General features: G+C 41.4%; 1 protein-coding gene across 7 annotated transcripts in view; it reads left to right on the forward strand.

Annotated features, from left to right (window-relative positions):
- Positions 1-20,357, forward strand: part of LOC127447091 (diacylglycerol kinase beta-like) — a 220,552-nt gene extending 200,195 nt beyond the window's left edge. For all 7 annotated transcript variants that reach the window (XM_051708618.1, XM_051708619.1, XM_051708624.1 and 4 more), the window contains 3 exons: positions 8,299-8,419; positions 10,661-10,721; positions 14,122-20,357. In XM_051708618.1, the coding sequence (XP_051564578.1) occupies positions 8,299-8,419; positions 10,661-10,721; positions 14,122-14,217 (278 nt within the window). In that variant the 3' untranslated portion in view covers positions 14,218-20,357. The remainder of the gene's footprint in view (positions 1-8,298; positions 8,420-10,660; positions 10,722-14,121) is intronic.
- The last annotated feature ends 4,732 nt before the right edge of the window (positions 20,358-25,089 follow it).

The following is a 25,089-nucleotide window of genomic DNA, read 5'->3' on the forward strand; positions in this document are numbered from 1 at the left end:
TTTAGGAATGAAGTATGAGGCCATCTATCCACGTGGCCACATGGATGAAGAGAGTTAATATTTATTGTGTTTCTGGTTCCCTCTGCCCTGTGCTTTTCGTATCTTTGGGCCAGTGGAAGAAAAAGCAGATGGTCAGAAGGAGCTGGAGAGTTGCAGAAGTCGTGGTGTAGGTGCGGGGGTGGCTGGTCACTTCGCACATGGACCGAGCATGAGAGCCACCTCCCTGCCATGCACTCACAGGTTTGGGTTTGTTGAGTAGAATCCACAGTCCACAGTATCAGCCTGTGTTAACACATCATGTTCACTCTGATTAGCACTCAGAATGAGTCACGAAAAGCACAGCAGAGCAGAGCACAGAGGGAATCAGAAAAACAATAAATATTAGCTGTCCTCATCCATGTGGCAGCCCACAGATCCCTCACACTGGAAAAACACTCATGCCACATGAGAAAAAACTGGGATAGATAGCTTCATGGAGAATTTATTGTTTAGAAGCAAAAAAACTGCCTTCTAAAAGGAACTTTTTAATCACACTTTAAACGCAAGTTCATTTATGAACAGTTTCCATATCTCTTTCTGCTCTAGCTCAAATTCCATCAATCTCTGTTTATATAGTTTTTGGTGTGGACCAGAGTCCATTTGGCATATAAGTTTGCTTTGGTTGGTGTGAACGTGCCTGGTGTGAACACGAGTTCACTTGAAAAGATGGTCTGGAGTTGTGGTTGGTTTGAACCAAATCCGCCATAAACAGCAGTAGTGAACCGCTATCGATGGCATAAATTTGCGTCTTTTTATTCTGCCAGTCACACTTATTATCGTATTTAAAAGACTTCATATGAAATTGCAGTTGGCTGAGGGTCTTAATTAAATTATCTAAATCAACTAAAGTTTGTCTTTCTTATGTTAAACATGATCAGTGTAGATTATGTTATTTGTTTAGATCACTGTAATTTGTAATGTACTTCTAGCATGACCCTGCTTAGCCAGGACTTAATATCCTCCACACAATGCATTTTGACATGGTTATGTAAGAAGGCGTTTGTGAGCTATTCTTAGCACTGCCTCACTGTGATGTGCTGCCTGGAATAAGAAAGACCAGACCTGACAGAGCAGGAAATATTTGTGTCGTGAGGAAAATAAGGCCAAAACCAAATCCCCCATAAACAGCGGTAGTGAACCGCTATCGATGGCATAAATTTGCATCTTTTTATTCTGCCAGTCACACTTATTATTGTTTTTAAAAGACATTTAAATTTATACTGAATTTGTATTGTCCTATTAAGTTCAGATAGGAAACTCTACATGGGCAGGCCAATTCAGTTCCCGACACGCCTCTACTTAAACCAATCAGGGAGTTACATTCTTCTGTCAAAATGTATAAAAACGGTACTGCCTTCAACGGCTTCAATTCAAGTTCAGCAGCGCAGCCTTGTGCAGCTTTCACTCTCTTCCTCCCCAGCTCCACTTGTCTAGATCTGCTTTACGCAGGGGGGTTAAGTGATTTTCTTCAGTAGCAGTGGCATGTCTCTCATCTCAGATGCAGCATGTTTCTATCAGCAGCAGCATATTGACTTATGTCAAGCAGCAGCAGCATCTCTCTCGTCTAACAGCAGCAGCATATGACTATTGTCAAGCAGCAGCGTGCGTCAGTCTTGTCCGTCAAGACCAAACCTACTCAAGATCATTTACATTAATAAAATCTTTTATAAACTATTCAGAGAGTTTTCATAACTGAACTGTATTTATTAGTTTCTCTTTTTTAATTGTTTATGTTTCTTTTTATACGATGGAATAGAGAGAATTGCAAAGTAAGAATTTCATTGCATGGTGTCACATCTACCCCGCTCATATGACAATAAAGCTTAAAGTTATTTCTCATAGCTGCTTCTGTCTGAATAAATCTTGTGTAATGTACTGTATCCTTAGAAGACAAATGCAAGTGCCACTCTGTGCATGTAAAGTATAGGTGGACAAAAACATGAATTAAACAGTGAACATGGTATCCCCTCCTCCCGAGCTGTTGTCTAGTTACAGTGGTAAACATTTACCGCTAGTACCGATACTTATGGTAGTCCTCACTTTAATGACACACACTTACCACTTACAAAAAGTACAATGACCACGTTTACGTGCACTTAAGAAAATGGTTTATTTCAGGGTTTTTGCATGTAAACGGCATGTAAACTAAATCACTGTTTTCCTTAAGCCATTTAAGAGATTAAGATAAAGCAGTTTAACACACGTACTGTAGGTTTCTCCCAGAGAATGCGATTTATGTGGCCATGTAAATGCATTAGTGGCATTCTTACAGGTTTTTGAAGAGTGTGCATGTGTGTGGAACAGACCGGATAATTAACGTCATAGGATGGAGCCATATATCATATCAACAGCTCAATTGAATGAATTCAACATTGCTAGGAGTACAGTGGGAAGATATCAAATATACCCATTTATACACTCCAATTTAAAATATCGACTACTGTCCCTCATTTCTGCGTATATGCGCTAAGTTTTAAGTAAAAGGGAAACCCCACTATTGCAGCGCAATTTTGCTGCAGGTCACGATGGAAAGTTAAGGAAAAAAACACAGCAACAACTCTGGAATATCTGGAAATAAACATAGCATCTGGAAATAAAGTGAAGGAACAGAGAATAAAATAGTGAAGTCTTCCTCGGATCCCATGGTTTTTATTTACATAAGCATCGTGGAGAAATTACTTTGCTGTGGATAGAAATGCTCACTGACTGAGCCGCATTTATACGGGAGTAAAGAGAAAGCTGATAACACCGTGCATGTAAACGCAGATGCCGATTTCAAGTCTTAAGCACCTTTCTCACAATAAACAGCTTTCTGGTGTCCATGTAAACGAGCTCAATGTGAAAAGAGACCATAGGGGGAGGGGGGTTAGAATCGAACTCAGGTTTGGACCAAGCAATCCAACCAGGTTTCACAAAGCAGTTTACAGGGTGTTAGGTCTCTACTCCAGTGAGCAAGCACAAAGTGACCATTGCAAGGAGTTAGAAGAATAGTTGTCAACCCATTATATGATGAACATTTAAGCTTCTAAACTGCTGGAGCCATTACTTCACCGGCAGGTCCACTTTTAGAAATTCCACTTTTTTTGTTCTTCCTAGTGCAACTCACCTCCAAAATATCAATGTTTAAGAGTATGCTGACATTGGTAGTGTGTAGCTGGCATCACTAACTAACTTCATATGAAATTGCAGTTGGCTGAGGGTTTTAATTATATTACAGTTATCAACTAAAGTTTGTCTTTCTTATGTTAAACATGATCAGTGTAGATTATGTTTTTTGTTTAGATCACTGTAATTTGTAATATATTTCTAGCATGACCCTGCTTAGCCAGGACTTAATATCCTCCACACAATGCATTCTGACATGGTTATGTAAGAAGGCGTTTGTGAGCTATTCTTAGCACTGCCTCACTGTGATGTGCTGCCTGGAATAAGAAAGACCAGACCTGACAGAGCAGGAAATATTTGTGTCGTGAGGAAAATAAGGCGCCCGTAAATTTTTTCGTTCCCTCTCTTTATTATTATAATTTTATTTTCTGCTTTTGGGGCATTGAAAAAGAGGCTGTATGTTTGATAATAATAAGTTTGCTCCATGAAACAAAAGACAAGGCTGGCAGTAAACCACAGCTGAAAATAGCTTTCATGAAATGTGAATATGTGTATATTTTATTTCTCCTAATTTTACAGTGATTTATAGAATTTTGCTATTAACTGGTTGACTATTCCTTGTTTGCAACATAGGAATTAACCAACTGCATAAAACAGACAAATGGCAAAAGGGGGGGGGGGGATCTGGAAACCTGGAAACCTTCAGGAAACCTGTTTGGGAAAAAAATTCCACACTTCAGCTTTAACGCACAGGTTAATTTGTTAATTTGTTCAAATTTGGCTTGCAACATTTCCTGATTCCCCCTGTTGACCCAGTCATTTCCTGTCATCTCTATACTGTCTCTAAATGGCCGAAAATATAAATAATCTTAAGTGTCTTTTTGAAGGGACACTCATTTGCATAGATTATTGATTTGTTTGTGTACTTATTCGTGAATCAGTATGAGGCTGAATTGTTGCAGTTTTCAGTCTTAGGGGCCGTTCACACCCAGCGTATTGTTTCATGCATCTGTGCTGTTTTTCAGTAGTTTGTCTATGTAAACATGCTCTAGACACTCATCTTTGACTGTGCGCTGTGCCGGCCTGTTTTTCAGCATCTTGAGCCGGAGCACCGCATTTTTTAGATGTTGTGTTAGGTTAAAAAGAACAGCAACTTTTAAAAACTTGTCTCGAGACACCTGCGTTTAGTACTGTTCGTAACACTACGTCTTTCAGTCTGAATAGCCCCATAGAGAGCTGCCTGTCACTCACTGCCACTTCATAGTGTCACTGCTGAAGTGTTAATCTGCCCTCCTTAACTCCCTCTTTTCTTCTTATGGCTCTCAATCCTATTATTATTTCTGGGAAAACTCCCAAGCTGTATAGAGCTGAGGGAGCATCAGGACCTTTGACATGCCTGCTTGTGCCATTATGGAGGTGAATAAAGAATACCGGGCACAGAATTCTATGTTGGGGCCATTCGTAGCAATCCAAGCAAAGTATACGGTTTGTTTACCTCTCCTGTTTGACCTTTTTGAGGAAGAGAGTCACAATATCCCCCGGCAAAGCTAAATAGTCAGGCAAGTTTAGACCTCTCCACTTTTCATCAATCAATAAACACTTTATAAACACCGGTAGACAGCTTTTTATTTTCAGCCAGGTCATGGCTCAACAAAAGAAACTCACAGGTCATACCACATGAATTCAGACAACTAAGAGTGGTCCATACTATGCGTTAGAACCTTGTGAAACAATAGCCTTTTTATTTGATTTTTTCTGGTTTCAAATTTTTAAGGGAGAATATAAAAGCATAATACTTTTAATTGGTAGACATGTAGGCTAATGTTCATTGCGTAAATGAAAGTTTCTCACAAAGGCCTTGTGCGCGTAGGTATTGCTGGAGTGTACTCGGCACAGTTTGGAAGCTGGCAACATTCACTGAGGACTAGTTTTGTGATTTGTGCTGTGCAATTTGCTCTGTGAAATATTAAAACTTGACAGTGACTCACTAACTTACTTCCTCCATAAATGCAATATTCGCAGCTGCTAAATGCATTACCTTAATGCACAGTATCAGTAACATTAACAATTGCTCTGTCAGTATGGAGTTTGTATTATGGTTCTGAATGGCTTCAAGGGACCTGAGCTTTATGTTAAAAGCTATGAGTTTTGCCATTAAAGCAATAGTGTCTCTGTTAACATATTTATTTAGTACTAGGTTTTTATTAGGTGTCAGTCAGAACTGATCAGAACTGTATTGTATCAATACCATATGTGTAAACGAAGAAATTATTAGCATGTAATTTCAGTGCCTCAATGACACCAAATAAAAACACAGAAATAATGACTTTGTACAGACAGGTTTCCCAAACACTCCCCCCAACTTTATTTATTTTTTTTTTTTTTTTGTCTCTGCATATTAAGCTGGGACAGAAGAAAGCAGCGAGCATGACTGGATGACTCTGAACTTTCTCTGGAGCTCAGACTTGCATCATCGGCATTGCGCAAGCCTCATAGGACGAGAATAAGTCAGGCGACAGTTTCTTGCTTGGTTGCAAAAGTGTGTCTTCTTTTAGATGACATTGTGAAATTATTAACAGTGTTTATACTGTTGTATACAATGTACAGCCACATCTACACAGACCATCCCTGTCTGGATGGGAGTAAATGTAATCTGTTTGCTGATTTGCCTTTAAGTACATGTCACACATCAGAGATTTTTTGGGTAATGATAGGCTAGGTGAGCTATAGGCGGACCCAAGATTAAAAATCTGACCCACTCTGAACAATTACCTTTTGTGACGTATGTTTGTGTAGATGTGATGATGTGCACTTTTCAGAAATGTACACTCACTAAGAACTTTATTAGGAATGCATGGTGCTAATAAAGTGCCCGACGTGGTGTTCTGTCTGAGATGCTATTCCGCTAACTACAATTGTACATATTAGTTATCTGAGTTACCGTAGCCTTTCTGTCAGCTCGAACCAGTCTGGCTATTCTCCATTGACCTCTCTCATCAACAAGGCGTTTCCGTCTGCAGAACTGCCACTCACTGGATGTTTTTTGTTTTTGGCACCATTCTGAGTAAACTCTAGAGACTGTTGTGCGTGAAAATCCCAGGAGATCAGCAGTTACAGAAATACTCAAACCAGCCCGTCTGGCAGCAACAATCATGCCATGGTCTAAATCACTGAGATCACATTTTGTCCCCATTCTGGTGATTGATGTGAACATTAACTGAAGGTCCTGACCCATATCTGCATGATTTTATGCAGTGCACTGCTGCCATACGATTGGCTGATTAGATAATCGCATGAATAAGTAGCTGTACAGTTGTTTCTAATAAAGTGCTCAGTGAATGTATGTGTCATGGCTCCAGTGAGTTTGTAATTTTTTTGTGTATTTTTTGTCATTTTCTCTTCCTCATGTCTCGCAGGCGCGGCCGGCATGCATGATCGGCGTTTCCATGGGAATGCCGATCATGCCCACTGATTAGCATGCCGAACAACACCTGTTCTCCCCTAATTCACTCCCTTCTTTAGCCCATCGTGTTCTCAGTATCTTTGCTAGAATGTTGTTTGATGTTAAGTCCTAACCTCACCCTCTCTGCCTAGTTGGTCCTATCTCATGTATCTGTTGGTTGTCCATGTGTTGGGTGTGTGGTTGCCTTCCAGTTTTGCTGCGTGTCAGCTGGTCTTCCACTGAGTATACCTCGTCTCTGCCCGTGTGTCGGGTGTAAGATCGCCCATCTCAGCTGGGTGTTGTTCTGCACCTCACTAAGCTTCAACAGAGGATTTTACGAGTCTGTTCCTGACTTCCACAACACTCATCCTACCAACACATTCTTCACGGATTGCTTCTTGCGCTGCCATGGCGCGCATGCTATCGGAGATCGCTTCCCGCTGCTGCAGCCGGTGCTAGGATCTTCGACATTCCACAGCCCAGTGACTGCTCTTATTTGTTGTTAATAAATCCTTTGAATGTTTCCTCTGCTCTTTGGTCTGTTTGTTCTCGCTATCGCTCGGTACAGTATGTCCTCATTTAGAAGGAAGTTTAGGAGAAACAAAATTGATACTTAAATGAGGGATGTCTAAGAACTCCATGAAGTCTCATGAGCTTTAAAAGAGCAACCTCTGAGCAATAACATTTTCTCTGGGTAGTTAAAATGTAAGTGTTAAATGCTGGTTCGGATTGCAATATACAGCCTTGTTTTCTTAAGAATGATTTCACAACCTTTACTTAGCCTTAGTTTATTAACAGGCAACTTCAGCCACATCTATTCAGCAATTGGGATGCAATTGGGACTTTGTTCTCAGAAACATTCAGCACGTGTTAAATGTTCAGGTTACTCTCATTGGAGAGGCTTGGTGTCTTTTTTCATCAGGTGCTTTTTATACAGATGCCACATCTTGATTCTGGCACTGGCACAAAAAGGTCTATGAGTTCCATTATCAGCACAAGACACTGCATTCACACTCTTGTGAGGGAGTTACATGTAATACCCACTTCTGTCAGGTACTGATTTTATTGCATTGGTTCTTGAGGAATAATTCACAGAAGGAGGCTTTCTTAGAACTGAGGAGGATTTTATAAATCACTCATTTAGTGTGTCTGATCCCCCTACTCTGCAAAAGACAAAGTCATTTCCACAGTATGTTTGTGTATGTGGGACACTTCTATGACCCTGTTGTGTGTGCTAGTGTGAGTGAGAGAAAGTTAATGAGTGAGTAAAGGAATAACAGTATTCCACAAGCATTTACTAAAGCTATCACCTTCATTTTTTCTTAAAACTGGATGCAATTTTACTCTTCCATTTTGTAGAGTTTGGGTTTGGTTTGGATTTGATGTTTCTAGATTTTAGTTTAGAATTGAGGTTCCTTTTCTTCTTTATATATTGGAAATAAAAATAACAAACAAGATCTCTTTCAAACTGTTGTGGTGCATCAGTGGATGCGTCTGGTGTCAGTAATTGTTTTGTTTGTTTCTATTTTTATTTCTCATAAGGAATTTACGGAGAAACGTCTGAGACTAAGTTCTAAAATGAAACTTATCTAAGAATTGCATTAAGTTTTCAGCAATAACATTTTCATCTGGGTTAGCACCTAATTTTCCAAACTCTTATCCTCCAATCTCTCACTCTCTCTCTTTCTATCCCTACCTTAACTGCTAAACAGATCTGAGTGACCTGCTTCTGGAGGTGGTGGGTTTAGAAGGAGCAATCGAGATGGGTCAGATCTACACAGGTCTCAAGAGTGCTGGGCGGCGCCTTGCACAGTGTTCCAGTGTCACCATCAGGTCAGTAGCCTGTGCCCATTCACAGACACACACACACTGACAAAGATGTCAGTATTTGTCCAACTCACAGATAAACACTCTGATTTCCTGTGCCCGTGGCTCTCAAATGCATCTCTTCCCCCTCACCATCAGCAGGACACTCTCTCTCAGCCACTACAGCCAATAAATCAGACGTTTTGACTCGCTGTCACTCATCTTACTGATGAATAATGATGTTTGTAGTATGTGCACACACACTGCTCAGTCCTGACTTATGTTAATGAACTAGTGGAGACACACCTTGGTTATGGTGCTAGTTCACATGTTTGTATTGCCCTGGCCTGACACGCTCCATTAAACATTCATAATGACCTTAGCAGTTAGCGCTGAATTGAAGGGATGAGGTTATTCACAGTTCTAACGTGTTTCCTCACCTGTACACAGGACAGTCTGCCTACTACCTAATACTTTCCAAAATCTGCATTAATAGAGCATTCATTCTTTGACTAATTATGCTTAATAACCTGGCAACGTATAAGGTCATGTAAATACCTTGATGTGTGTAATTTTGTCAATGTTAAAATACTTCCTCCTATCCCAGCCTAATATGCAGAGACAACTACACTCACTTGACACTTTATTAGGAACACTATGGTCATAATAAAGTTCCCGACGTGGTCTTCTGCTGTTGAAGCCCATCCACCTCAAGGTTCGACGTGTTGTGCATTCTGAGATGCTATTCTGCTCACTACAGTTGTACAGAGTGGTTATCTGAGTTACTGTAGCCTTTCTGTCAGCTCTAACCAGTCTGGCCATTCTCCGTTGACCTCTCTCATCAACAAGGTATTTCCATCCGCAGAATTGCCACTCACTGGATGTTTTTTGTTTTTGACACCATTCTGAGTGAACTCTAGGGACTGTTGTGCGTGAAAATACCATTTTACATACCATTACATTTCTGTAATACCAGGATTACAGAAATACTCAAATCAGCTAGTCTGGCACCAACAATCATACCACGGTCGAAATCACTGAGATCAAATTTTTTCCCCATTCTGATGGTTAATGTGAACATTAACTAAAGCTCCTGACCCATATCTGCATGATTTTATGCATTGCACTGCTGCCACATGATTGGCCGATTAGATAATCGCTTGAAAAAGTAGGTGTACGGGTGTACCTAATAAATTGTACAAGTCAGCCATCGTAAGTTGATTTCCTCGAAAGGTGAAATTGCTGTGGCACTATCAGAACATTGCTTATTTTTTGTTTGAGCTTCCCATTTAGCCATACACAGCACTCAACCAATGGCGTGAGTTTTAGGTGGGACCATCTGATTTTTTTAACAATAAGAGACGAGGGGAGTTTTAGGGAAAGCTGTTTGTTTTTTTGTAATTATGTTTGGAGACACTAGTGGTGCAGAAATTAAACTTCAACTTTAAACACCATTCTTTTATCAGGGAAAGGTCATGAACTCTTTAAACAAATACAAATCAGGACATATACTGTATATTTTTGCCCATTACCTCAAATTCGCTCTGCCTTCACACTCCTTAACTGTCGCATATGGTGGCTTATTCAATGTGCGAATGACATGTATATGCAGTTTTAGCAACATTAACATTATTATAATAATTATATAAGAAGTAAATGTTTATATCAGTGGATTTCCATAGAAAATAAAGTAGGATACAGGTTATTTTTCCAGTTAACCCTTGCTGAAGTCTACTCGAGCTCACAGCTGATTGGTCAGTGCTATCGGCACATCATTAAGAATGTTCACGTGATGCTTCCCGTGTCTTGTGCGCATATCTGTTTACGCTTTGATGTCAAAACCAGAGCTCTGATAATTACAAATCTCATGTAAACAGTTTTCTTGGGTTGTCAGGTTTTTAGAATGAGCTGATTTTTTATTGTTATCAGCATATTGTTGCACATGTAAACGCACACAGTGTCATTCTCCCATGCTGTTTTGTTTTTAACTTCTAGTAGAACAGCTGAATAGACTAAACTAACATTTTGGAAGTGTGTGTATACGGGAATGAAGGTGCTGAACAATGTGAGTGTGTGTGTGAGTCTGTTAGTTTAGAAAGTAAGGGGCCCGGCTCAGAATAGGCCTGTGGGAACAAAAAGTGTAGTGTTCAGAGCTGTCCAGGAACAGTGTTGTAGAGGAGCCTCATGCCCGTGGTCTGCCTGGTCAATGGCCTGACACCTAACAGCACGCTCTGTCTTTCTTTCTCTGTCCTGTCTCTCTTTCCACAGGACGTCCCGGCTGCTGCCCATGCAGATTGATGGAGAACCATGGATGCAGCCTCCTTGCACGGTCAGCTCACTTATTTTGCTTTCATTTGCAATATATATTGAAATATCACAACTTATATAACAACTTTTCACCCCTCTTTTTACATCTTGTCACAGTCCCTGTCCATGAAAGTGCCAAAGTATAGAAAAAAAAAACATTCACAAGGATTTTATTAAATCTCTCCATAAAATGTAATGCATAATGGAAAGTCAAACCCAGAGCAGCATCCTTGGTGTATATTTAGAGAAGGACTTTTTCTCTATAGCAGAAAATTGCCTCCTCTGGTCTCTTGCCGCTCACTCTTTGTACGTCCATCCGTCCCAGTGAGCAGACTGTTAATCAAAACACTGTCATGTCACAACCTGCCATTGACTGATGATGTCATTAAAAGAGGGGAATAAACATGCAGGTTTCCATCTGCACAAAGCTCCAACACATTGTCCTCTGCTATATATACATCTCTATCAGCACTCACAGCGCTCTATAAAAAGTGTGCCGCTTTTAGTCCTCTCTAATTTGCTCAAATGTGCAGTGGGGAATATTGGATGTTATTTCAGTTTCAAGGTCAGCTCTCACATTCTCAAATTAGTGCCTCTTAATCTTAACATGTGTGACTTCTGTCAGCTCATTTACTGATGTGATGGAGAGAGATGCGTGGCTCAGTCACATAAAGCAGTGAGTAACAAACAGACAGATCTAGCCAACTGCTCAGATTTTGTTTCTTCACTTAACACACATAGGCTACCCCCTGCTAAAAAGAAAATCAACTATAACCAGCCTAAGATGGTCCCCCAGCTTGGTCAGGCTGATCTCTTGGCTTATTTTAATGAGGCATTAGGCAATTTTCAGTAGTGATGCACCAAAAAACAAAATTCTTGGCTGAAACAGAAACTGAAAATTCTGGACACACTGTGTATTTTATAATTAAAATAGAGTAGACAGAAAATAATTACATAAAAAATGTGTAGCCTGTTAAGGGGGTCATGACATGAGGAATCAAATTTTCCTTTTAAAATGTATCAATTTTGACATGTAAGAGGTCATTGTACTATAAAAACAAAACCAAGTTATAACATAGGTTTCAGAACTGAAAACTTCCTCCTTAGTAGAAAAAGAGCATTTATTTAAACCAAGCTGCAAAAGCGGCTCGTTTGGAATTCGTGGAACTTGTGACGTCACATGGACCAAATACATCTGCATATGCAACGCCTATTTTTCGTCATTGCACCCTTGGCCCCGCCCACTGGTGCTCAGTCAGTGAGTCACACACGTGAAGAGGAGAGAGATGGGGCCTGTCATGGGAGATTCATCCTAAGTGGACTTGCACAGGACACCTTTTCCTGTCTGTATTTAAATGTTTTTCTACATAAACATGCACAGATAGACATCTTTGACTGCTTGATACATATCACAGGACGATTTTAAAAGTCACAGTGTCAAGTTACAACTCTGAAGAGGAGAATGCATCATAGACGCGTTCTTTCGCCCATCTGTGCTATTTGTAGTTGTTGGTGTATGAAAACATGATGAAATGATACTGCAAACTGGATGTGTCTTCAGCATATTTAAGAGTGGACTGTATGTTCGGCTCATATCATATCACTCATAATACGATTCAAGCTTTGCAAAGGAACTGTTATTGAAGGATAAGGCAGTTAAAAACACTTGGACACGATTGCAAAAACCGTGAGTAAACTGTTTAATTCATGATAATTGAATATGTCATGACTGTGTGATAGTTTATGGTGCTGACATCCTGTTTACCCCAGGCACGTCGGCACAACTTTCTAAACCATGTTTTTGTGTTGTTGGCAGTAGTAGCGCGTGCAGAGCAAAATGGAATGGGACATCTTTTTACGCTATGGACGCTTCAGTGGTAGAGAGCATTGTTCATTATAATGGGTTCTATTGCTTTTGATGCGGCACGACTCTCGCGTTCGGTGTAGACAGGGTGTGAGTGTTAACAGTTTTGCTTGAGCTGAACAGTTTAATATATTCGGATTTAATGTGTGGGATGTGCGTTATGGGTAAACACTGAAATGTAGTTTTATAATGTTTTGGTGCTTATTAATTTTCTTCCAGTTGAGTTTCAGAAATGGCTCTGTTCAAAGGGCTGCATGATGTTAGCCAATCATATCAGTTGGCATTTATGTTGAAGTATTAAGGAGTTGCTTATACCAAAACTGAGCGTTTCAGACAGAGGGCAAAATGATCATATATTACTAAATTATGACTGTTTTGGTTAAAAAAAAAAAAAAAACAACTTTAGTAACATTATCAGTGGACCTCAGATAAGATAATAAAACTATATAAAAAAAGAGCATTTCATGACACCTGTAAGAAAACCTTTATTGTTACGTAATCTACTGGATAATGCAACAGCATGTTTAATGGATTTTTTTAGTGGATCCATTTTGTGTTTACTTTAGTTACTCAGTCAATTTATATATTATTGTAATTTTATATATGATTATTTTTGATAATAATAATAATAATAATAATAATAATAATAATAAAAAAATTATATTATACAACAATAAAATTTCAGTTGTAATTTGTTAACTTTAAAACCCTCTGACTTTTATTTTGGTGGTACACTCCAGGAAGAACTTTGAGTTTCTGTGAGTAGGCTTGTTCTCAGTAGTTTTAATATGCTTCTCATCAAATAAAATACTCTTCTGGTGCCTTTCTCAATGCATGTTTTAAGCGAACCAAACTATCAAGCATCTGCATCTGAGATGGAGTTCATATGGAGTGCTCATATATTGCGCGTGCTGTGTTATGGCACTTTTCCACTGCACATTACGGTTCGACTCGACTCTGCTCGTTTTACTTTTCTGAGCTTGCTTTTCCACTGCAGTTTAGTGCAGCCTCAACATGGGTGGGATTAAAGGCTGATCGTCATAGTTGCGCCGACTCTTCGCGTCGCCCCATCTAGCTCTCTTTGGATCCTCTCCTCGGCTACTAACGAGAGGAACATCTACATCTCGTTTATTGACCATGGCGTGGTTTTGCGCACAGACATTTATTTTTTACAATTCGAAAGTCGCGTGAACAAATGATACTGCTATCGCTGTTGCTAACTTTAAAACTAGCGGGTTGATGTCCCGTGTTGCAAATTCAGTGACGCTGGTAGTGACGATTCTCTCTGACCAATCAGTGATCTGCAGGGTTTTGACGTTACATTTAGTATTGGCTCGGCTCGCTTGGAACTTCGACTTAGGTGGTACTAAAAAAATTACCAGGTACCAGGTACTATCCACAGTGGAAAACCCACAAAAAGCGAGCAGAGTCGAGTCGAGTCGAGCCGTACCGTGCAGTGGGAAAGCCCCATTTGTGTGTGTGTGTGCGTGTGTGTGTGTGTGTGTCAACAACAGAGAAGCGCTCATTTATCTTACCTTCTTTCTTATCACTGTTTCAGATACGGATCACGCATAAGAACCAGGTGCCCATGCTGCTGGGGCCACCCCAGAAAACATTCTTCTTTTTCAAGAAGCTCAACAGAAGTCGGGACTAGATGTGGGACTCAAAAACCACCACCTCTTCAATCATACAAATACACACAAACATCTCCACCTTCCTCAGCCTCTTCTTCGTCTTTGGGTGTTTGGGGCCCAGATAGAAGGGGCTGTGTGCAGATATTTACACTTTGGAACACTTTATTGAACTTTCATTGTCAAATGTTAAAAACACTGTAATGATAACACTGTAAAAGACCTTTAATGGCCAGTGGACTCCAGTCTCCCAACATAGCCTGATCTTCACAGGCTGAACCAATTGAATGGACCCTTTCTGAGTGTCATGACCACTTCCTGTGTCTTATCATCCAGAAAGTCTTATTGCAGGCACCGTGGCCTGTAAGCTATAACTCAGTTCCAACTAAATTGCCCCCTACCACTTCCTTGGGATCAACACTGTGCCATCTCCCTTCTCTTGAGAAGGCTCATTATAATATACTGCCAATTTCCATAAGAGAGAGTTGGGGGGGTGGGGGGGGGAGAAGATTCAAATGGTAGACCAGAAGGGCAAGAAACTATGATGACTGAGAGGAAATACCAAAAAATCCACTAAGCAGGGATGAAAGTTAAGTAAGGTAAAGGGAGGAGAGGTCTGTTCAAGTGAAAAGAGAAGAAGAGAAAGTGAGACACGCTGGCACAATAATGTTGTTAAAATGAGAGTCAGTGGTGCACATTTGAACGTCAGTGGGCCCTGTTTTAGCCTAGTAGGACCAGGGAACAAACTTTTCTCCAGCAGGAGCTTAATGAATTATAGATAAGTGCATGCAAAGCACTCGTTTCAGTGGCTCTCCAAGGCCCTACAACATGCCACCACTAAAGAGATGAAACAGCAAACTCATCTATAATGAATATGTTTATGGGGTCAGCTGATAGGGATAGGACAGACTGGGCTAAAAAAGATGTAACATTTCAGCTTCTGTTGTTTGCTTTGGGCATTTTTGCTGTTCACCCTCAGGCCTCAAAACTGACCAGTGCAAGTTTTGTTAAATACAGTTGGTTGGATGTTTTTAGGGGCTTTGAAATAAAAAAAAAGTAGGTTGAAGGAGCTCTTAAAGCTGTGAAGTGTGTAATTTTTGGGATGTTAAAATACTGTTCTATAACAGATTAATATGCTTAGACAACCATAATTAAGCTATCTGTAGGTCAATTCCCCTCAAATGTGTAAGCACTGTGGCTCTGTTGTGCTCGCTGTTTTTGCTTGAGGTTCCCGAACAGCCCGAAATAGTAACATTCAGAATATCTGGGGGCCTGGGTAGCACAGCAAGTGTTGACGCTGACTACCACCCCTGGAGTCGTGAGTTCAAATCCAGGGCGTGCTGAGTGACTCCAGCCAGGTCTCCTAAGCAACCAAATTGGCCGATTGTTGGGGAGGGTAACCTCCTCATGGTCGCTATAATGTGTGGTTCTCGCTCTCGGTGGGGCGCTTGGTGAGTTGTGCGTGGATGCCGCTGAGAATAGCGTGGGCCTCCACATGCGCTACGTCTCCACAGTAACGCGCTCAACAAGCCACATGATAAGATGCACGGATTGACGGTCTCAGACGCAGAGGCAACTGAGATTCGTCCTCAGCCACCCAGATTGAGGTGAGTCACTACGCCACCACGAGGACTTAGAGCGCATTGGGAATTGGGCATTCCAAATTGGGGAGAAAAGGGGAGAAAAACAAAACAAACCAAAAAAAACATTCAGAATGTTTACATTCACATGAAAAGTTAAATTTCAGTCAGACTAAAACTATCATTTGTCTTTTTAAAATGTGATTTAAAAGCTTTAGTCTGACTGAAATCAGATTTTTGCAGAGTCGGACTAACAGACCTAGATAAAGCGATTGTTGCTCAGCTTCATCAATCATGTACATACACATTAATACGACCACAATTGGCCTCGGCATTGTGCACATGCTCCAAAAGACAGAGCTGATGCACATGTTTTTAACACTTCCTTAAGTCAAAAATATACTTCGTTCAGACACGAGGCGTCTTCGTACAGGATATGTCACGCTAATTTTGTCATCAGCAGAGTGCTCGAGCATGATTTTTCTAACCGCAAGTTCTCTGAATGCGCAAAATGGCCATGCGTCTGGAATTATTTGCACTAATTAGTGTGTCCACAAGGTGGTAACACTCACAATTGAGCCATTGCTTTTCGAAGAAGGGCTAGAAGAAGATGTAACCACCGCTAAACATTAGGAGACAAAGGTGGAAACAACAGCAGTGGATGTGCATTTCAAAAGAGTGTGTGAAGAGGTAAGGAGATACCTGCATTTGTATAACTTGTGCCTGAGGGAATATAAAGACATCTTTATGGGTCTAAACTCCTGAAGAGAAATAGTCCAGTATCTCATAGCAGTCGTAGCGCGTATGCGCCAATCGCCTATGTGTGCAAGCACCATCAAATGAAGTATATAAGGCTAGCATTCAACTGTACACAGACGCTAAGCGTTGTGTCAAAACCGAAGTATACTTTGGGCTTTAGCTGAAATCCTTCCATTAAATATTTGATTCAAAATATTAGAATAATATAGGATTATTGTGTCACGCATTCTTTTACAGACTGATGAAGACAGTAGCTCGACTATTCAAAAACCCGCTTTAACTCATTTATAATTGTGTATGTAAACGTACTGATTGAATCAACCAATGGTGCGAGTTTGTAGTGGGACTACCTGTTTTTCTGACCAAAGGCAGTCAGGGGGAGTGTTCGAGAAAATAATTATTTTTGCAGTTCTGTTCGGTGTTGCTAGTCGCATAAATTACACACTTCACCTTTAAATTTGTAAATCAGTGCACTAAAGATAACTTTACTAATTACCATTTATCTGCAGTGTGGTATTTTCTTCATAAAAACAAAGAATATGCTCACAACAATACTGTGCCACTTCAAAGAAAAACATTTTGCAATGGCAAAGTTTAATTAGAGGATTTCCTGAAAGCCAAATAATGGTGAAAAAATTGTGCCATTACGTTCCTTGAGTGCAGAATAGTGTGGACTCTTCATGATTTTCAATATTCCAAATTTTTAACCCAGCAAGTATAAAGTTACTCATAACGTATTTGCAAATTAGGAAAACAAAAAGTAGAGAAATAAAAATAATACAAGAAAACAATATGCTTCTACATGATTATGAGCCTAGTCTGAGAAAACAGAAGCAGAGTCCTTGCACTGTGACTTTTAGCATCTCCATCCTGAGAGCATTGAAATCAATCCAGCCTTGGTATTAACACTGAATCCTATCGTCCTCCTCTCTCACAACAATCTACCAGAGTGGGGTTTGATTTACTGCTGCATGGACGGAGCCTAAATTTATCTTCCTATTTCAGGGAGTGTCTATCCTGTGAAACACTATTCCTAATTGCAGCATGAAAACATCAGCTTGTGATTTAAAGTCGGCAGTCAACAGGGTTTGAAAGTGGCCCAAATGAGAACAAAGAACAAAAGTTATCTGTTGTTATCTTCTAACAATAATCTTATGAAAGGACATCTCCCAAGTTATGAAGTGAGCTTTTTTTTTTTTTTTTATCCATAAAGAGTATTTAATTGTCCAAATTATGATGCCTGCTTTGTATCACTATTTGTACATTCCAAGAGCCTTGTGTGCATATGCAGTATATGAATGTGTTAAAAGGTATAACTTTTAGAGAAAAGTTATATAGTATCAGAGGTTAGCAGTGATACTTAATAGGTGACATGATTGACTGTAGCCATCAGGCAAATGCCCCCAATATAGATCAACACCCAGTGATCATAATATGCATGTGCAGTGTGCTACTGGGTGTGAAGAAAGAACTATTGCCCATGCAAAGGTCTGTGTTGGAAACTGTAGATATTTCACCAATACAGAACTGGGATCAGATTTACTTTGTCTTGGGAAGAATAAAGTTCAGGGTGGGGTTTTGAAACTGATTCCAGCTCAGCTCTGGTTAAATCTTACCAGGGTTAACAGGTTAACATTCCCTTTAAAGAACACTGAACCGCAGAAGCTACACCAGTGTCCTAAAAAAAATTGAATCTCTCCATATGAGCACAGGATAGAGCGAAGTTGAAATCCAGTCCGTTTATAATGAAAGTTAAAGGGACAGTTCACCCAAAAACTGTCCCTTTACTCACCCTTATGCTGTCCCAAAGCTGTATGACTTTCTTTCTTCCACAACAGGAAAGTGTTAGCCTTCCATCACCATTCACTTTCATTGCATGGGAAAAAATAAAAGATGCTATAAAAGTGAATGGTGACTGAGGCTAACATTCTTTCTAACATCTCGTTTTGTGTTCCATGGAAGAAAGAAAGTCATACAGGTTTAGAACAACGTGTGGGTGAGTAAATGATGACAGAATTTCATTTTTGGGTGAACTATCCCTTTAATGGTGGATTTGTTATAGAGCCTGTTTGTTACTGTGATCATTGGACAGATGGTTTATCCTGTGTGACAGTCTGGTGTTTAAAGAATGGCAGTTTGGTGCAGAGTGCATGTTTACAACTACTTTTAATTTTTCAGTTTAGAATGATTTCAGACGGTCATGTATACAGTATATAGATACTGTCTATATTTTATCTAAAGTTTAACCACCGCACGCCTGCTGAAACAAAAATGACAAAGATGTCTGCCTGAAGTGAGACCTTGCTGATCGTTGCTACTTTTAAGTTTCACATGATATATTTTTTGACCTTGTCCAGACCATAAGCCCATTGTATCTATCCACTGTACTTTTCTATTATCAGTTAATAGCATGTTCATTGTGAAAGTACCTCTGTGGCTGTTCTTTTTTATGTTTTGTACTTTGTAGACAGAGGTTTGGCACCAATACTGTATGCTGACCAATGGGCAACTGAGGAATGTCACTGGCATTTAACCTACAGGAAATGCCATTTCTGAATCCTATGAATGTCACGTTCCGTGTTGTTTCTGTCAAAATAAATAACTGATAGCCTTAACTTAAAAAAATTGCATTTTGCCTGGAGCAAAGTAAGACTCTTGCAATACAAACCACTGAAATAATCAACCAAAAGAAGGAACTAAACTCAAATGCTGAAAAGAGAGTTCAACATCTGTTTTGCTGTGTTGCAATAACTCATTGCTATCAATGTCATCATACTGGCCTACTCGCTCTCAGCTGTTCAGCACAGAGGTGATCCAGGCACAGAGTCGTGTCCTGGACATCACAAATTAGCTAGATGATGTTTTGAACACTGGCCAACTTGTAACTTTTTGCAGTCATCTGTCTCTTTTCTTATGAACATTATGCGATTTTATCTGTATAAACCATGCTGACTCAAGAACAAATCAGGAAAGGATTTTAAAGGGATGTTTCAATTGACTGGTCAAAACCGGTCAAAAATGAAAATTGAAAATCATCTATTTACTCTCATGTTGTTCCAAACCTGAATTACTTTCTTCCGTGAAACACAAAAGGAGATGTTAGGTGGCATGCTAGTCTCAGTCACCATTCACTTTTATTGCATTACAATAAATTGCATTACATTGTATTGCTTTTTTCCATACAATGCAAGTAAATGGTGACTGGGGTGGAACATCTCTGTTTTGCCTAACATTTCTGTTTGTGTTCCATAATAGAAAAAAATTCATACTGGTTTGGAATGCCACAAGGGTGAGTAATAGATGATAGAATATTTAGTTTTGGGTGATCTGTACCTTTAAGGATGGTGAGTTTTATTAAAGCCTATGTGACGTCAAAATTCTAGACTCAAATATGATTTTAACTTAAATCTTCAGCAAAACACCACATCACCCTCTTACATTGAGACATCCAATAAAACAGATGTCCTTACCTGTCTCATAGAGACAGCATAGCTTATTTAAAGTGTTTCTCTATTCTTAGCTTGGACAGATGAACAGTATTGAGCAGCACTGATGCAGTAGAGCCCATATCAACCCTGAATGTGATGTTCTACGTGTGTGTATAACTCCTGCCTTAGGGTTAGTGTGGTTTGTAGTAGTCCATCTGTGTGGTAGGCAACAAGGGTCAAGGACAGAGATTCCTGCAGACTGAGATTGGGTTCAAGGGCAAAGATTAATCGTGCCCTTAACAAACTCATGTAGCATCTTTTACTTTGTTCCTTGTTAGCTGTTGGCATCCATGTTGATAGGAAAAAAAGTTTTATTGAATAAAAGGAAAGAATGAAGCTCTGTGTCTAGTGTTGATCAATGGGTGGGTTTAATGGGATGCTTTTTCATATCAAGCAAATGTGCCTGACACCATCCTCTCACTCAAAAAGAAAAGTGAGAAAAAAGCTTTTTTTTTTTGCTGCTTGTCCAGTTTGCTTAATTAAAATGAACTAAAGCAACACAATTCTAGAACATTTTGTCACAACCTGATTTCATTGTGTATACTTAATCCATTTGAGTAGGTAATACATTAATACTTTGTAACGGGTCCATGATGGGGTGCAAGGAGGAAGCGGGAGTCGGCGAAATCCAACACAAAAGGCATTTATTATCACAAACAAAACAAACACGTTTTTCAGTGCAATCTCAAATGTTCATAGGTACAGCACAGTCTCTGGGTGTGTACATAGCTCTCTCTCCCTCACTTGCGTCTGGCTTCCTCTTAAATCCATCTCCAACTCTCACTGCAATGACAAACAGCTGTTAGAGACAATCATTGCCAGGTGACAATCCTTACTGTTCTCATCTCCTGATCTCGCTCTCCATTCACAAGCCGGTGCTCAACCACACCCCTACCACCACATACTCCCACCACCCGACTCAGGCCAGGAAGCCATCTGGCCTGCCCAGTACTCCACCAAATGATGGCCAGACACTCCTTCTCAACGGTGCTGTACCTCACCTCTCTTGCTGAAAGCTTCCAGCTGATGTACAGCACCAGGCGCTCCTCCCCCTCGACCACCTGGGACAACAAAATCAGGAGCATGTAACAATGACCTGCCACAAAGTGCAGCTTTTACCTACATAAAAGCCTGTTGGCACTGTTCCGACCACTGGACCATGTCTGGGGCTCCCTTTTCAGTGAGATCGGTCAGTGGGCTGGTGACATCCTAATAATTAGGCACAAACTTTCTGTAATAGCCAGCCAGCCCCAAGAACTGTCACACCTCCTTTTTGGTCTTGGGTCTCGGGCAGGCCGCAACTGCTGCGGCCTTATCAATTTGGGGATGCACCTGCCTGTGACCCAAGTGGAACCCAAGATACCATACCTCCACCCGTCCAATTGCACACTTCTTGGGGCTTGCCATGAGTCCCACCCGTTGCAGCAATCTCAGAACCGCCCTCAGATGCTGCATGTGCCGCTGCCAATCATTACTTTATATAATGATGTCATCCAGGCAGCAGCATACACGGAGTGTCTGAGGATTCGGTCCATAAGAGGCTGAAAGTATCCGGGGCCCCAAACAAACCGAACGGAAGGGTCACGAATTGGTGTAAGCCAAACGATGTGGAGGAGGCCATTTTCTCATGGGACATTGGTGTTAAGGGGATCTAATAACCCAATAACGCTTCGTTAAATCCAGTGTCGAATCAAAGCGAGCCACACCCAACCGATGGAGCAGTTCATCAATACGAGGCATTGGATATGCGCCAAATTTAGACACTCCATTGACCTTTCTATAATCTACACAGAACCAGACCGAGCCGTCGCTCTTCAGAACCAGCTGGCCCAGTCACTGTGGAATTCTTCTATTACCCCCATATCGAGCATGGCCTTTAATTCTTCCTGAACCACTTTTTTTTGTACTCGGATAATCAGTGAGGATGACTGCGTACCACTACCCCTGGGGTTGTTTCGATATGGTGTTTTATGTGGTTTGTACAACCAGGAAGGGAGAACGAGAATTCTCTTTGCAACCGGGCCACGTCCGTGACTTGCGATGGTGAGAGGTGGACTCCGCAAGTGCCTCGATTGGATTTTAAGTTCACCTCCGGCCTGAGCTCCTCACTGTCCGGTACTACCAATGGCAAAACCATGGGGACCACCTCCCTCCACGTTTTTAAGAGGTTGAGGTGGTAAATTTGCCGTGCTCCACCCCATCTGTTCGTTTAACCTCATAATCGGTTCCCCCGACTCACCGTGTGACCTCAATGGGCCCTTGCCACTTTGCGAGTAATTTAGAGATTGATGTGGGTAGTAATACAAGGACTTTATCTCCCTGTGTAAATTTCTGTAGCCGAGCTCCCCTGTTATACAGCCGGGACTGATGTTCTTGAGCCTGTAGCTAATTCTCTTGTGATAGTTGCCCCAATGTGTGGAGTTTTGCTCTCAGGTCAAGAACATATTGAATTTTGTTTTTGCTGTTTTGCTGGACCTCTCGAACTGCGAATAACAGGGGTTCAAGCCACTTATCCCAATTCCGAGCATCTTCGGTCATGAACTTACAAATCATGTTTTTCAGGGTTTGATTAAACCGTTCAATCAAGCCGGCCGTTTGCGGGTGGTACAGTCTTGTCTCAATTGATTTAATACCCAATAATTTGTACAGCTCACATAGTGTACGTGACATGAAAGTAATGCCTTGATCAGTGAGGATTTCCTTTGGAATCCCCACTCGGGTGATTGAGTGCCTCCACAACACTACATGCTGAAATGTTGCATAGAGGCACTGCTTCCGGATATCGCGTTGCGATGTCCGCGTTCCGTCCGCTCTAATGGCCCGACGAGGTCCATACCAATTCTTTCAAAGGGGATCTCGCTCAAAGGAAGTGGCCGCAAAGGCACTCTTGGGATGGCCAGCTGATTCACTAGCTGACATTCACGGCATGCCGCACACCATCTGCAAACATCCCCATGAATGCCCAGCAAATAGAAATGGGACATTAGATGGTTCAGTGTCTTTTCACCGCCATCGGATTATAATGAGCCGTCTGGAATAACATTTCCCGATGGCTCTTCAGTATCAATGGGTGGGTTGTATCATCTTTTGTCTGAGCATCCTGTGTCACTCGATACAACCGGTCATTTATAATAGAAAATTATCGATATGCGAGTGCAATATCTGGCTGAAGACATTGACCATTTTACTTGGTCAAAGGCATGCCTAAGGGTCTCGTCTCACATCTGCTCCAGAGGGAAATCCCCAGTGTGGAATCCTCAAAGGATTGGGGAAGCCAAGACATCCCCCTCCCTTATGTCATCCTGATACAGAGCTGACATAGATGGCCCCGGCTCCATCTCAACAGCCAGCGCATCACAAATCCCACACCGTGACACTTTGTTACAGAACCCATCCGCACAAATTTCCCTTAATAAAGTGGTAAACGCTGGCCAGCTCATACCCAAAATTAGTTGATGGGTGAGGTGGGGACACTATGCTTTTTTCCCAGAAATTGAATCGTCACAGTCACTACAGGATAATCATGGATATCACCATGCATGCACCTTACCTTCACCTTGTGACTAGCACCCAAAGCCTCATCTTGAACCAGGCATTGATGGATGGACGTTTGGCTGCACCCCGAATCCACCAAGGCCTGGTATGTACCCACCATAATACTCACGGGTATGCGGTACGTCTCAGCTCTATCGGGGGTGGCCTGCGGCGCGTCGGGGACCCCAACCAATGTACCCACCTCCGGGGAGCCAGTTTGGGAGGGGGCACCCCCCATTTCCAGGGAGGAGGAACAGGATGGAAAGAAGGGGAAGGAGGGGAGACAGGAAAGAGACAGAGAGAACAATCTCGGGGATCGTCGGCTCCCGAATATGCCGCCATGTGGTCCTCTGCTAGCTGGATGGCCATTTGGAGCAATGCCGGGTGGTGGCACTGGACCCACTCCGCTGTCCCTCTCAGAAGTCGAGCAATAAACTGCTCCAGAGCCACCAGGTTGATCACAGCCCCAACGTCGTGTTGCTCAGCTAGAAACCACCTCCGGCAGGTGACCCGGAGCTGCTGGGCAAAGGCAAACCTGCCAATGGTCAGCGAGTGGAAGCATTGGCGCTGCTGCTCGGGTGTCCAGCCGACCCATTGCATGATGGCTTTCCTCAAGTCGGTGTATACCAGGAGGTTTTCCGTTGTTAACTGCTGTGTCGCAAGTTGGGCTTCCCCGTACAATAGTGGTATTAAACAGACCACCCACCGGGTGCTCGGCCATCCGCAGGCCCCCGCCGTCCGCTCAAAGAGCTCCAGGAAGGCCTCTGGATTGTCTTGGGGGGCCCATCTTGACTAGCAGAACATGGGGCGGGCAGTCGCGGGCATCTGGGGTCGCGGCGGCAGCACCCTCCTGGGGCAGCAAGCTCTGGAGCACCTGCCGGTCCTCCGTTTGGGCCTGAAGGATAGGGAGAGCAAATGTTAAAATGTATTTCTGTTATGTTGGAGTTTTGGGGTGAACATTATGGTTAAGAGTGGAGATTGAGCTAATGATGAGGACAGGTAGATGTCACACATACTAAACTACACTCTGTAGTGCTTCTAATCATCATGTATTTAGCATGCTAACATTCACTTTCACTAGTTAGTACATAGAGAAATAAAAGAGATTTATTTGAGTTACACTGACACGTCTAATTTTGTTGGGTTTGCCTAAATATTTTTTCTACAGAAAATTTTAGGACACATGAACACCCATACACATGCTTATTTTACTATAGTAATGGTGGGTTATTTTTATTTTAAACAAACAGTATATGTTGCACAAAGCAGATTTCTTGAAATATCATACTGTGCAACACTGGACCATATCCTTCACACAGATAAAATAAAAATAAAAAAATGATTCAAATGTACATGGATATATAAATTGAAGTGTAATATTACAACAGCTCTACTTGTGGCCCCATTTATCAGATGGTTGCACTTTGAGACTGTTTTTGTCAAGCAGCCCTTTAGGGCTCTCTGCTTGTAAATACAGCCTTGTAAGGGAAAAGATGCCGATTACACAAGAAGCTGTGAGCTGGGGTGAAGCCTA

Source organism: Myxocyprinus asiaticus, chromosome 10 (genome assembly GCF_019703515.2).
Source record: "Myxocyprinus asiaticus isolate MX2 ecotype Aquarium Trade chromosome 10, UBuf_Myxa_2, whole genome shotgun sequence".
NCBI lineage: Eukaryota > Metazoa > Chordata > Actinopteri > Cypriniformes > Catostomidae > Myxocyprinus > Myxocyprinus asiaticus.